This window comes from Aplidium turbinatum, chromosome 2 (genome assembly GCF_918807975.1).
Source record: "Aplidium turbinatum chromosome 2, kaAplTurb1.1, whole genome shotgun sequence".
Taxonomy (NCBI): Eukaryota; Metazoa; Chordata; class Ascidiacea; order Aplousobranchia; family Polyclinidae; genus Aplidium; species Aplidium turbinatum.
In genome coordinates, this window is record NC_137473.1 from 4,684,383 (window position 1) to 4,698,644 (window position 14,262).

The following is a 14,262-nucleotide window of genomic DNA, read 5'->3' on the forward strand; positions in this document are numbered from 1 at the left end:
CAAATATGGAACACATTTTTATATGGTGCAGCCACAATGGTGCAAGAATAGAGACACCGGATTTTAGTTGAGTCCGTTTTTAGCATCTTAATGTTTGTGTATAATTTCAATCATATCATGTGTACGAAATTTTATGATCTCGTTAAAATTGATCCTCCCTTATTGAAAAAAGTTAAGGGAATAGTAAAATATTCATGGGCTAAATCCGACAAATATTTTTTAACCATAACTTTTGCTGCATAGGCCTATAATTATCTAAAAAATGTAAAAAAAAATTAAAACATAAAAATTCACTCACATTAGCCTACTGGCCAACAAAGCATGTCCTCTTTTGCATGATGAAAATATGGTAGGCCTAATTATGAGGGCAATCCAATTTTACATGAAAAAAAGATGTAAACCTGTGAGGTTTACCTGCAACCTGCAAGTAGTGGCGTCCACTTTAAACTCTGAGCGTTGCGCGAAAGAGCAAAATCAAAGAAAAAAAAAAAGCCCAAACTCATGGGTGGAACATGGGTCTACCGCTGTCTTTCTTGCTTCAATCGGTTGCCGAGAAAAATATAGCTAATTGGATGGTCTGAATGGCTAGCGTGGAAGATACACCGCTCTTTTCTTCACAATCTTCACTGTATATGTTCGTAAGTTCAGTCGATGGTTGTTCGTTACAATACCTTTTACGTTAATTCAGCATATAGCCTAACAACAATGGATCGACGCATACATAAAAAAAAGCTATATTGCTTGTTGTTGACGCTCACTTTTTTCTAAAAAAAAATCCGTTTTTTTACATTTATGCAAATCACGCCTTGGTGATGTGATCATTCGGCAATAGAAAGCTGTTCTTGAGGTTTGCTTTTTTCTCACCATGAGACGAAAACTACTGAGCGCTTCTATGCAGTCAACAAGTTAGTCAGTCTGGGTTCAAATCTGGTGATGGTCAAACCAAACAACAAAACTTTTGATGTTGTTTCTAGTTTCAGTGGCGGAGCTAAGTCAGGCGTTGCATGAATCTCACATGTGGATGAGTTTATAACATTTGATGTTAAACAAATTAAAACAAAGTAGTATGACCCTATGAAGCATGAAGGTTAAGAATTGTAATCAAAAATTACGTATTAATAAACTAACTACATACTACTGACTAACTAACAAACTAACTAAATTCCATTAATAAAATTAAGCGCTTGCATTGTTTTGCTCAATCTAAATTTATACTTGCTTAATTTGTCTTGATTTTTTGTTTGTTTTTTCCTTTGATAAGGGACCAAACTCATCATCACTTGGAATAGTGTTTTACAGCATTAAACTAACTTGACGTTTAGTAAGCTATCTTCAACAACGAAACAAAAATGTCTCATCATGAAGGAATGACCTCAACTGCCCCAATTGAAGAAATAGAGGCCCAAGGCGGATTGTCATCCAATTCTGGTGAGTTTTTTGAGCGCTTTCTCAAATTTGTTGATAGCCTAATTTATACATTTATAGCTTTTAACTTGTAAAGCATGTTGGTACGTTTTGTTGCAACACAACAAGAACTTGCTGTCGTCATATTCATTTTAAAAGTGATGTTCATATTTCGTTTTCTTACAGAACAAGTTCAAAAGGGAAACGCTCTTATGCAGCAATTGATTCAGCAGGACAACCGGCAGTATCATCAGCATGCTACAACAATCTACAACATACCGAAAAAGTGTACTTCATCTGGTGAAGAAGGTTCGTACTTTTGTGTAAATTAAAATAGACTACTTTGTTGTAGAAACTGCACTTCTGTTAAAGCAATTGGAGTCGGGTCTTAACATATGGTTATTTATATTTCAATTGTAAGTTTTATTATTATGGTTAATTAGATTAGAAATTACAACAAACTGTTGAAATTCGTTGAAAACGGCTGAATTGACACAACGTTTTAAAAAATAGTGATAAACAAACGTAGGACTGCACGAACAAATAATAGGCTACTGCAATAAACAAAAATAAAGTCACAATTTGTAAAATGTTACCCTGAAACGGTACATGCGTTAAGTTGATAAGTTGAACTCTTTATACTGTTGAACAACAATTTACTTAAAGTTTAACTGTTTTTAGCACAATAAGTTGCCACTTTCAAACATAAGTTTGCGCAGTTTCTTCATTTTGCTTTTAAGGTTTAAAAAAAGGACTTCACAAACTGAAAAGTGCAACTCAAAGTCTTTATCAATCCAAGTATGATGTTGATCTCTTTAATTTTGACGTTGCTCCCGAAGGATTTCCAGAAATCTATTCTGAAATGTTTCGAATTGACTTTTACCAAGGAATGCTCATTCCTAACGATAACAACTACAATCCAAAAAAGCAAGAAATTAAGTTAACTACCAATGACAGAGCAACAACAATCGATCAATTAGTTTCTGACATTCGAAGGATCAGGTTTGTGTCTGTTATCGGATATCCTGGTTCAGGAAAAACAACCCTATCGAAACGCTTGGCAAGACGGCTTGCTAAAAGCGAAGATGTTCTCATCCTAAGGAAGCTTTTTATGGACATGAATGACTACAAAAAACAAATGACATTGAAAGAGTTTCTATTAGGAGATTGCAACTACAACTTAAATAGCAACGACAAGAATTCGATTTTCGAATGGATCAAAGCCAATCCGGACAAATGTTTTATAATTTTAGATGGATTCGATCAAGCGAGTTGGAACTTGAAAGAAAATGTGAAAGAATCCAATTACAACACTCCACTCAACTATTGGAAACTTTTGTCCAATCTTTGTTTGGGGAAATTTCTTAAGCACTGTCACTTGATATTCACTTCTCGACCACACGCTATGCTTAAAATTCCTAAGGCATGCAGACCCAAACGCTCTTATTTGATTCATGATCTGTCTCCTGAAAACATGAAAACATTGTTCCACGCATTAGTAAACAACCAACAAAAATCCGAGATTCTTTGGAAAACATTTACAGGAAAAACTTCTCATTTAAAGTCAATGTGCAACAATCCTCTCATGCTACAACTTTATTTGAGAGCTTCTCTTGTTTCGTCACAAACTGCTGATATCTCCACGATGACCAGGATATTTCATACCATATTGCTAAATTTTAAAACCTCAGAACACGCTACTTCTATATCTGATGCAATTGTTATCAAATTGTCACAAATCGCTTATGAAGCAACAGAAAAAGGAACCGTCTTAATCACATTTGATAATCTTCTACAAAAACATCTTTCCAGTGACGAAGTACAAGATCTTGTCGTCACTCTTTTGGCAGCAAACAGAGAATACGCACTGTTGAAAGGACATCAACGCTTCTATTTTAGCCATCAGACCTTCCAAGAGTACTTTAGTGCTTTATACATCTGTCGTGAAATGTCATTGCCAGATTTTAGATCTTTCGTTCAAAATAATTTGTTGGAGGATCACTGGTCTGTCGTTGTCCAATTTTTGTCTGGACTCCTTTTGGATTTATTCGTGAACAAAGGTAACGTTATGTTTCATAAACAGTTAAAAATATAAGAACTTAACGTAACAATTCATGTAACAATAAAACAAAGAAAACAATGCTGCAATAGATAAAATGTAAGTGAGCTTTCTTAAAATAGAAAAGCAACTGCACAATTTTGTGTGAAAACTGTTGGAGCTACTTTTTCAATCTAGTCAAGACTGACAAAGGTCATTGTGCTTAGTCAGACCGTGGTAGACCTGAAGCTATTTTAAAATAATTTCGTCCGCCCCAATAGCTCAGTTGGTTTACACGTGACTTCGTGAACGAAAAAGCTTCAAGATCAAGCGGCGCAAGTTCGACTCTCGCGGGTGTGCGCTTGAACAACGCATTCTAAGGACTGCTTTCCATTCAGCGGCACTTAATGGATGGAATAATTCCCCTCACTAACACTTCAACAATCGGCAATTTCACTCTATCAATCTCCGTAACCGGCCCTGCGTCAAAAGCCTCGACAAGTATGCGAAACTACCAGGAATAACCTATCAAGGCTTTGTCAGTCCGAGGATAAAGATTCAAAACCAACCAACCAATAAGAACATTTTTTATGGCTTTAAAAGTTTGCTTTATCCCGAAATTGCAATTTTCATAAAATTGTTTGTAGATACTTTCTTATGAAAAAAGTATTTTTTATTAAGTTTGTCAAAAAGCAATCGACTCCTCAACATCGCACAAAATGAATTACAACTTTTATACTAATTAATAAAGGCGTTTGAATAGCACTGAAGAATGTATAGTCTTTTTGTGGAACAATGGCAGTAAAAAAGTTTAATGCGGTATTTCATCATAACATACTTCTCATTGGGATTTAACAGCACGGGATTTCCAACTAGGTTACTGCCGAAAAGAGGGTGCATTAAAACAAAATATTGCCAGTTGTTATTGAAATTTCAGGCAAAAACATTAGTTCAAAGTGGTGGCAGTTCTAACCTTGTCCGTTAAAACTATCCCAAAATTTAAGGTTCAACAAAATTAGTCCAAAGGAATTTGTAATAAACTTATCTTGCAATGATATTTGTAAACTACTTAACTTAAAAAGAAACTGAAAGTTTAAAAGTATTTGACCAAGTCTTTAAAACTAAAAAAAAATTGGAAAAGTAAACTGCAACTAAGAGATATAATATATTGTATGTCAAGTGATAAATGTTGTAATATGACAATGGTTATAAGTTCTGCATGTAAATTAATTTTGTCAACATTATGATATGATTACTTTGATGCGTTTGATTGAAGTGATAACAACTTGCTTTAAATTTATTTGAGAATAATTTTCAATGGGCAAAGCTTGGGCTACCACCTACCAGTGATGTAAAATAGCATTTTTCATAAAAAAAAAAATTGAACAATATCTAGCAATTTTCAAGTTTAAAACACCCTCTTCTTGGCAGGTAGTTGGACATTTCGTAGTTCTAGGAACCAATAACTTCTCAACTAAAATATATTTAGATCTACAGTAGGTCAGTCTGGCGATCTTTGCTTTTCGCTAGGTAGTTGCTAAGAAAATGTTTGTTAAGTGCACATGAATAATCGTAAACTTGTTCTAACTCTTGCCAAGGCATCGTTTTAAATTAAAGCAGCAAAAGACGCTAAATAAATTAAATTTCTCATGAATTCAAAATTTGCATTTTTATTTTTCAATAGTTGTTCATTTATATGACGTAAATTATAAAAAGTTGGAAAAGTTTACGCATTGTTTTTTCCTTTTCACTGCAAGTATATAGTAAATATAATTATACATGACAACGTATTATGCGCCACTTCAAACTAGAAATTTGTTTGAGATTCGTCGTTGTTCTTTGTCTGTGCAATATATGAAGTCACAAGCATACACAAATAAGCGTTATTATGAATGTAATTTCTTAGCCACTCCAGCCAAAGTGACTCTGGAGAAACTGCAAGAAAGAATTCCAAAAAGACTACAGTCTGCATCTCAGCCATCCTCATCTTATTCATCGCCTATTCACGCATCTGCTCAAGCATCATCTGCCCGTCGATCATCATCTTCAAAACCTCGTAAGCTATATGCAAGTTCAAGTGCGACAATGCCTCAAATCCAGACTGTTACTTGGCCAATCCAGGATTACAAGATTTTCTCATTATTATTTGTAACATTGTTATTATTATATTTATAGAACTGAAGATAAAGATATCTACAGTTTGGGCTCTTTTTTTTGATTAGGATAAAAAGCCTTACAACCATTTTGCCCCTAAGATATAATATGTAGTTCATAATTCTACATTACCGTAGTTGAGATCGTCTTCACAACTGTAACTTTTTGTTACCTTAATCGAAAACTCATGTGATTGAACACATTGTGTACTTAACCATCCAGACAATCGAAATATCGATAAATCCGTGATTTTAAACCATATTGAGAGTTATTTAAGTTATTTAAAGTAGGCCTAGTGCAAAAACAGAAAGATAAACATATTAGATGTTGCTTTGCACGATTGAACAGGACACGACTTCACAACAATTCCACATACTTTCGTTACAGTCAGGGACTCCGAGAGAAGTCAGCACTGGTCGGGAAACAACACGAAAATGGGCTCCATAATATTTTTTAGCAAATATTGCATTGCATGTTCGAGTTAAGCTGAAATTAGTCTACTTTCCTCAGCATGAAAAGAACTTCGTTCAATGTAAAAATCATCGATATATAATCACTGGATTACACTTGCAGCAAACATGCCATTGAGGCAAACTATTTTGTCTAGAAAGCTTTGTAAACACACAATAGGCCGACAGGCAACGAAAATAGTTCAACTAGGCATTTAATTCAGGAATGTCCAAATTTTTTCCCACGCGAGCCAGATTTGATAATAAGTGTTCGCGGGCCAACAGCCACAATAATTTTTCTGAAAACTGCAAGTTGAATTTATATGATTTTTGTGTGTCTGCAGGCCAAAAATAACACATTGTACAACTACAGGCGCGGGCCATACAAAAACGTCTCGTGGGCCGGAGTTGGCCCGCGGGCCGGACTTTGGACATCCCTGATTTAATTCAACTCTTTCTGGACTTTTTGCAATGCAAACTTACGGATCACAGCATCAAATGATAAAATTTTGCGACGTCTGAATTGATGCACAACATGTACGAGTATATAGTTAGGCTTTTCAATCGGTTTTGCGTCATAGGCCTACTGGAGCGCAAACAATTCTTTACAAATTTTAGTAATTGCTAAAACCACGTTCTCAAAGCACAACCGTTGGAGGTAGCTACCGGAACACAAAAAAAATCATAACAAAACTATTTGGAAAAACTTTTCGAAAGTTGCAATCAATGATTCCTTGTGTAAAGATTATGAGGTGGTTCGTTCTGGTTTGCAGCTGAAGTTTGCTGTGTGGCTTTCTGTCAAAAGTAACAACTCATCCAAAATGTCTTGAAAAATGTCATTGTTGTAGCATACAAATGGTTTAAATTTGTCCCACATGCCCGCAACTGCACAACAGACATACGATGAAATTTTCATGGAACTTCAAACTCATCGACGATAAGTTTGGGTTTGTTGATATATTTGTCAATTTCAACAACTATCGAATTCTTTGCAATGTACGGTAGAATACATTTCCTTCGAATGATTCAGCTAGTTAAGTGGAGTTATAAAATCGTTCTGTCCCCAGGAAAACAAAGTCATTTTGTTTTAATTTTATAATTGCCACTGCAACTTTAGCTTGCGAGTAGTAGCCTACTCTTCTCAGCTTTCTCTTACTTAGATTACAACTTCCTTTAATTCCATTAAATTTATCAGTGAATCTTGTATAGGACCGTAATCCACATAATGCAAAGCAGTCACAAATTTAAAACTGCTAGTTGTAGGCTACTTTAGCATTGACTCAGCTTCCGATCAAGCTCTTGTTGGTTCCAACTTGATGCATTTAAGAAACGTCTTTAGAGCTCCAGTTGCAAAAGGGTAATGCAAAGCATTGGGTTTGACTGCACCACGCCTTGATTACCCTCTCGAAGTCAATTTTCTTTGCAAGATGATAGGACAGCTTTCTTTAAATTTTTCAGAAATTTTCCTCTGACTGAGCTATAACTTTAAAGATGCCACAAGCTTACAGATAAATCAATTACTCCAAAAATGATAAGACATTTGAACAACGCTGTCTGTAGGCAACATTATGAGTTCCAACTAGATTTAAGCAACAACATCCATAAACAAAAAACTCAAATAAAGAAAAAACTCACTACCTTCCAAATCACATCACGAGAAGCATGACTAACAAAAGGCTACTTGACCACACGAAAACAGAAGATCTTTTAACTATGACAAAATTACATCCAATTGCAGCAATAAGTTAATAAAATCAAAAGTTTTAAAACTGTTCGGCCACACTAAAAGATCACAATTCGGAATCAGCAAGTTTGCACATAAGGAAAAGTAGAAGAAAAAAGAAAACGTGGCAGACAACCAAAATGATGGCAAGACAACATCCAATCATGGACCGGACTCAATTTGGCGACACTGGGCGAGCTGGCTCAAAATCGCAACTCTTGGAAGCAAATACATGTTGATGCGCAGTCTGCTGCAGGCGGAGATGATGACTGATGATGATCCATAAACAAAAAATATACAGGATTTAATTTCTTTAATCGTGCTTGGACTGATACCTTTAACTTTCCCAGATAACTTATATTGGATACAACATCCCATGCCTGGCCAACGCAGATTTTGAAGTTAAGGTTCAGTTGTCAAGCAAAAATAGTTCCCGCTTAGCTAAAACAGCACCAGTTTTCAAGTTGACACTATACAATCGAAACCGTTCAGTGATACAGAAATCATTTCAGCTTCAGATTTTACGTCTTGAAGCTGTTCAACATCGCCTATCTTAACACGAAAATGATTTGTTCTTGATGAAAAGCATCGAGAGTGACATTTACAATGATTGAGAAATACTTGGAACTACGCACTTCATTTAAGAATTTGTTGATTATTTAGTTGGTGCATTTATACTTTAGTACTAAAAATAGGCCCCCCTCAAAAGTGCAAAAACAAAAAACTACTCGTTTTTCCTTTACAATGTTTTGCTAGGGGGAAAACTGGCCCGACTTCCCACCCCCTCTCAGAGCCACTGGTTACAGTGCACCTTTAACTTGGAGCAAACTTTGTCAATTTAATGTATTACAATCATTACAAACAAGATCGCTTCTATCTCAATTAAAGTTTTTATTTTACAGATGCATCGAGGCAGTCAGTTCGGGGCTTGGTCAAACGTTATGATACCATGGGTCCGGGTGAGTCTGCTTGCAATTTTAAAATGTTTTATAGCTTAAGCTACAAATAGAGTTGAATAATGCTAGTTATAAACTAAAAATAGATCGGAATAAAATGTTCAATAACAGTTTCAAGGAATGTTAACCAATAAACTTCTGGCTTAGTATGACCTCTTCATATTCAACGCAAGCTTCCCATGCTATTCCACAGCTACTGATTTCCCTTCCTCGTGGGAATGTGAGCAGGGATTTTCAGTCATGATGAACATCAAGTCAAAAATTCAAAACCGACTAAGTGCGCCAGGAAACGACTTTCGATGCACTGTTAGTAAATTTACACCACCCATCGACCAATTGGTGGACAGTAAACAAAAACAAAAATCTCATTAAGTTTAGTTGTGGTGCTTTAGTGTTATTTTAGTACGCCAATATTATTCTTCTGAATAAAATATGATTCGATCAAGTTAGTTGTTCTGCAAGAAGTGGTACGCTTGGCAGCACAGAGCGTCCAAGTGGTACGAGATCGTGAAAAGGTTGGGAACCCCTGATATAGATGAACTTGACGACGATTTTTTTTCTGAAACTAGTTGTGGAATGAGCAGCATAACTTGTCGTATAGCCTATAGGCTACAAAATTTGGTTTGATAAAAAGTAGGACGCTTTTGTTCTACATTTTTGATCTAGTTAACTAACTGTTTAGTTTGCAAAATTAGTTTCCAGGTTTAGTTTGCAAATCCTCACTTGCCTGCAATTGTACAAAAGCACAAGTCAAACCTAAGATGGAACAAAATAATGGGATGATTTATTGGCTGTTACCCGATAATCACAAGCGTTTTTGCTGCCGCGTTTTAAAGTTTATATCCACGCAAAAAACCAAGCAATGAGTATCGTTTTTAAACGCTGTGGGATGACTTGTCTAGGAATCGAAGCTAGGCCCACCAGAACCGAACATAAAACACATATGTGCATGTTTATTGATTGGCATATTTGTCAACTACTCTCTATTGGCCGTCTATCCGCCCAGAAAAGCTATGATTTCAAATCGCAGTTTCAATAATTTTAATTCAAGGATGTAATGTCTTTTAGGTGAAAAGCAGCAGAAGAAGAAAGTGTTTATTGCAGAACTGCATAAAAAAACCAAGGAGATTGCTGCAAGTAAGTCACAGTTTTTTATTGGTTAACACAAGTTTTATGCCAGATATGTTTCATCCATTTTGGGTAACCCAGATATCAATATTGACTACCTTTCAGTCAAATAATAAATGCATTTAAATGGCCAAAAAGATTCATTTCAGATTTTTGAAAATTTAAACCGAAATTGATTAATCAAAATTCATCTGAAAAGAAGTAGGCTATAGTATGCATGTAGCCTACTTTATAAAACTTGATGGTATCTGTTTTCAATTTTTTTTTTCTAAATTCTTGCGGTCACACTGAGATGGCTTCTTGTAATTTTTGCTTTGCTGAGTTTTTTATGAGGTCACAATTTATTTTATAAAACGCCTTTAAGGATTCGCAAAATACAAAGTTTAGAAAACCTGTCACGTTTTGAATTTTTTTTGTGTGTAGTAAAATTGAAATCGCCCTTGTTGCACTGGCAAGTGTTAATTGTAATTGTAGGACTATTTTGTGTTATTTAAAAAAAGTTTTCCTTTTTTTTATTTCTTCTCCAAGTATGGTAGCTGTGCAAATTAAAAATGGTGATTTTAAAACACTGTTTTATGCACATTTTAAACTTTATGGTTTTGCCATCTTTCTCTTTTGTTGGTGCCTTGTATTTGCTTTGCCGTGTCAACAATGAAGAATAAAATTGAATTGAGTTGTCACATCTAATACATTTCTCACCTACTACATCCTTAATCTCCTTCTTCATTTTACGGCTAAACACTTGATTCTTTTTGTCGATAAAGTTGATTCCACTGAATTTTTCTTGTGCTTTTTCTTAGAAAAGTATAACCGATTTTGCAACCATTTTAGCAACATTATAGGCGTCTTTACTATCACCGCTCTGCCATTCAGTATTAATATACTGATATTTGATTATATTACGATTAGAACAAACCAAACTGTGGCTTTTGTTTACAGCCTGGTTATCTGAGCTAATATTAATTGATATTATTCCTGCATTAGAAGATCACAATGATCGTCTCTCCATCATCGCCATCAGCAAAATATTGAGAGAAGGCTACGACAAGAAAGTATTCGAGAAGGCAGGAAGTCATTTTGATGGAGGAGTGATACAAATGAAATCCTCCGACACTCAAAATGACATCCATGCGGTGACGTCATTCCTGAAGTTAATGCCAGCTCGACTTCGAATCTTTGATGTAGTCGGATACAAAATGACTTCTGACCAATTTCGTCTTTGGATCGAGGCGATCAAATCGATGCGTGGATCAGTAAGTCATGTACATCATCAGTCAGTACATCATCAGTCAGTACATCATCAGTACATCATCATCTTACTGACATCATCAGTAAGTCAGTAAGTCATTTCCGTCCCAATTACATACGGGACGGAGAAGCTTAAAAATGATATCATTATCCGCGGAAGAATCAGAGTCATTCTGCAGCTGCACAAGACAAAAAATGTGCTATAAGTCACTCTTAAACAGCCCTGCAAAATATAAGCCTATACCAACTGTAACTATGGTGTTGGCATTTGATACTTTTGGCATTTGATACTTTTGGCTATATACAGTATCGTATTATTGGTGTGTCATTATCATATTTGTTTTTTTCCTTGGGAAATGTAAATTATTTGATAGTATTTTGACTTAGTTTCATGCAATAAACGATTTTAATAATAACCTTAGTGATTAATGGACGATTTTGATTATGACGTTACTTTTTGTGACATCATAAAGATCGCGTAACTGCAAAATTTTCAACCAAGACGTCATAATGAATATTTATGGTCAGAGTTTGGCGACAATTTTGTTCATTCAATCGCTGCTGCCCAGTAGACTAGCACAAAACATCCGACAACCCTGCTTATGCTAGGCCCAAAAACTTAGTTTTCCGTCCTGCAGTAAAGTCTGGAGATTACGTTAACATTATTTGTTACTTTGCATTACATTGTTTTACCGTCTGAGTTTCAAAAAGTTTCCAATTTTATGTTCTGACAATTTTTGATAAATTTTTACAAGTAAAGCAACAATCATTGCTTAATGGTTGAATCATAATTCATTTGTATTTAGATTGTTCAGATAAAACTCCCTGGCAACCTCCTATCACTCGATGACGTCATCGCGGTATTGCACAAAATTGAGGAGAAGGTTATGATGTGGAATTGCCTCGATGATGGTGCTGGGGGATCGAGAGTACCGAACATGGAGGAACGAGAAAGGTTGAAGAGCCACTTAAATGAGTTCAATCGAAAGGTGAGAGTTATTTACGTTGTACCATGGCCACCTGGAGATGCGGCCTGATTTGTCACATTTGCAGATTTTGATTACAGCTACTGCTAGTGCTTGACTGACATTTTTTGAGATGTTTTTACTTTTTGCGGTTTCCTAATGACATAAAACTTTTTTTTTGCCTTGGGGAAACAATAGCAAATGAGAAAAGGTAAGTGGAAAAACGCAAAATCAGACTGTTATTGAAAATTAACAGTCTGACTAAAATCTTCGAAATTAAATTTTCTTTGTTTTTCAACATGTGAGGATGTTAAAACCTATTATGTCATCTGGGAAAAAGAATAAAGAAAGCGCAAAAATCTAATTTTTAGAAAAAAATATTTAAACGTTTGCCCAAAGTTAGAAAAACCTGGTAATTTCTGCAAAATGTGACAAATCAGGCCGTGTCTTTAGGTGGCCATGGTTGTACTAACGTTATTTATAAAGTATTGTCGAATTGTCGCTCAGAAATATTAAAATACTTTGCTTCTTGAGATTGTAGCCTATGATAGTCCACATTGACCAAGGTTTGTTATTTTAATGTTGATTCTACGTCAGCAAACATTAATCAGCACCAATTTTTGTGTCAACATTGCATTCATTAAACAACTTAGTTAGATTTTATATCAATAAACAACATAAACAATTTAATGAATTCATTGAAAGGTATTCTAAGCTTGGAAACTTGTATATTTTATTATTCTTATTTGTAGAAGTTGCAGATTGCGGTGGACTTCGATGGTCGCAATTTCACCTTCCTCAAGCAGGGATCGCGATGATTGAAAGTTGTTGCAATTTATTTATTGATGTCGATATCCTTTGATTGTCGATTTTGTTTATTTATTGAGTTAAAAATAAAACAATCATCAACAAACTGGTTGTTAACATTAGGTGATGTTCTATCAACATAAAGTTCATTGCACAGACCAAGCGGGTAAAGCCTAGACAGTAAAAAATCGATAACAAAGTTTCGAGAGTGCAGTAAAAGGTTTAATATATTTCCTCAGTGATATCATTCACGTCAAAACATAATAACGCTTATTCAACGTAGAAAAAGCATCAAACCGACGTTAATTCTACAGCTCATTGTTATTGTAACATAATAATTGAGCAGGCCAACGTCACGCTGATGAACTTCTGTGACGACTTTGCAACAATACAAAGTTAACTGAAGATATATTTTAAAAAAGAGCATCACCTTGAGCAAGTATATCCTCTTCATCCACACCTATAGTGTTGCAAATTAACGCTGTCTTATTGGGATTTCACACCCCTTTTACATGTTCTTCAGCTTAAAGCCCTAAAGATATTAATAAAAGTAGAGTTCTGATATTCGCTAAAACTTTTTCACGCAGTTGTTATAAGATATATACTATATAGGTATCGTTTTGAAGATTCCACAACGTATTTAACAAATGTCGGTGATAACTTTGCGGCGTTGCGAAACGATGTTGCCAGATGGACAATTTGTCTCCAGTTTAGGAAAATTTCAAAGTTGTTGGGAAAAAATGGCGAAAAATTCCGGAAAATTGTAGCAGGCAGCGGTATTTGCACAGGAAGCCCGCTAGAATTGGCATCTCAGAAAGTGAATACTTTTTAAAGATCACCTTAAACTTAAAAGAAATCTTAAGGTCGCTTTTCGATGAAAATGCACTAATGAAATGAAGTTGTGTTTAGTAAATTTGCGAGGAAGCTGTAAAAAAATTCATTTGGCTTAGACTAGCAACATATCGTAAGTTAAATTGAAAACAAACCGTACATACTAGTATATATCCTCTATAACGACACCTAGTGTTGCAAACTGACGTTATCTGAGTGGGGTTGCATGCTCTTTTTGATGTTCTTCAGCTTGACAGCCTGAAGATGTTAATAAAAATAGAGTTTATTTGGTATAAAAAGTAAAATTATTTTTCATCTGGTTGCTATAATTTCGATAAAGAATTTAGACCAGAAACGTATCAAGAATTTGTCGAAATGTGCCACGTTGTTGCAAAGGTCAATCAACTTATTTGAATAGATAGCTACAAAAAATGAGCAATGAAACTCAAGCGCCATATGTTACATACCAGTGTATATCATATTCATGACACAACCAAGATGGTAACGAACAACCACGAGCAGTCATATAGATCATTTCATTGTCATTTACACCAAGAGC

General features: G+C 35.1%; 2 protein-coding genes across 3 annotated transcripts; both read left to right on the plus strand.

Moving 5' to 3' along the window:
- Window positions 1-1,290: 1,290 nt before the first annotated feature.
- LOC145786210 (protein NLRC5-like) lies at window positions 1,291-3,330 on the plus strand. The gene is made up of 4 exons (XM_082597857.1): window positions 1,291-1,428; window positions 1,591-1,713; window positions 2,145-3,223; window positions 3,304-3,330. Exons 1-4 carry the CDS (start codon window positions 1,350-1,352, stop codon window positions 3,328-3,330), a joined length of 1,308 nt encoding a protein of 435 aa, XP_082453983.1. The 5' UTR covers window positions 1,291-1,349.
- Window positions 3,331-3,338: 8 nt separating this feature from the next.
- LOC145786244 (uncharacterized) lies at window positions 3,339-12,947 on the plus strand. Of its 2 annotated transcripts, none has more exons than XM_082597888.1 (7): window positions 3,339-3,464; window positions 5,349-5,498; window positions 8,671-8,727; window positions 9,793-9,861; window positions 10,837-11,105; window positions 11,907-12,089; window positions 12,818-12,947. In XM_082597888.1, exons 1-7 carry the CDS (start codon window positions 3,353-3,355, stop codon window positions 12,881-12,883), a joined length of 906 nt encoding a protein of 301 aa, XP_082454014.1. In that variant the 5' UTR covers window positions 3,339-3,352; the 3' UTR covers window positions 12,884-12,947. The 2 variants fall into 2 exon arrangements, with proteins under 2 accessions (XP_082454014.1, XP_082454022.1); XM_082597896.1 differs by having other exon boundaries at window positions 10,840-11,105.
- The last annotated feature ends 1,315 nt before the right edge of the window (window positions 12,948-14,262 follow it).

Excerpts from the sequence above, each read along its gene's own strand:
- LOC145786210 (XM_082597857.1), top strand. The coding sequence starts at position 1,350 with ATGTCTCATCATGAAGGAATGACCTCAACTGCCCCAATTGAAGAAATA. Across the intron at positions 1,429-1,590 it reads CGGATTGTCATCCAATTCTG|AACAAGTTCAAAAGGGAAAC; the intron begins GTGAGTTTTTTG and ends GTTTTCTTACAG. Across the intron at positions 1,714-2,144 it reads TACTTCATCTGGTGAAGAAG|GTTTAAAAAAAGGACTTCAC; the intron begins GTTCGTACTTTT and ends TTTGCTTTTAAG.
- LOC145786244 (XM_082597888.1), top strand. The coding sequence starts at position 3,353 with ATGTCATTGCCAGATTTTAGATCTTTCGTTCAAAATAATTTGTTGGAG. Across the intron at positions 11,106-11,906 it reads TCAAATCGATGCGTGGATCA|ATTGTTCAGATAAAACTCCC; the intron begins GTAAGTCATGTA and ends ATTTGTATTTAG. Across the intron at positions 12,090-12,817 it reads TAAATGAGTTCAATCGAAAG|AAGTTGCAGATTGCGGTGGA; the intron begins GTGAGAGTTATT and ends TCTTATTTGTAG.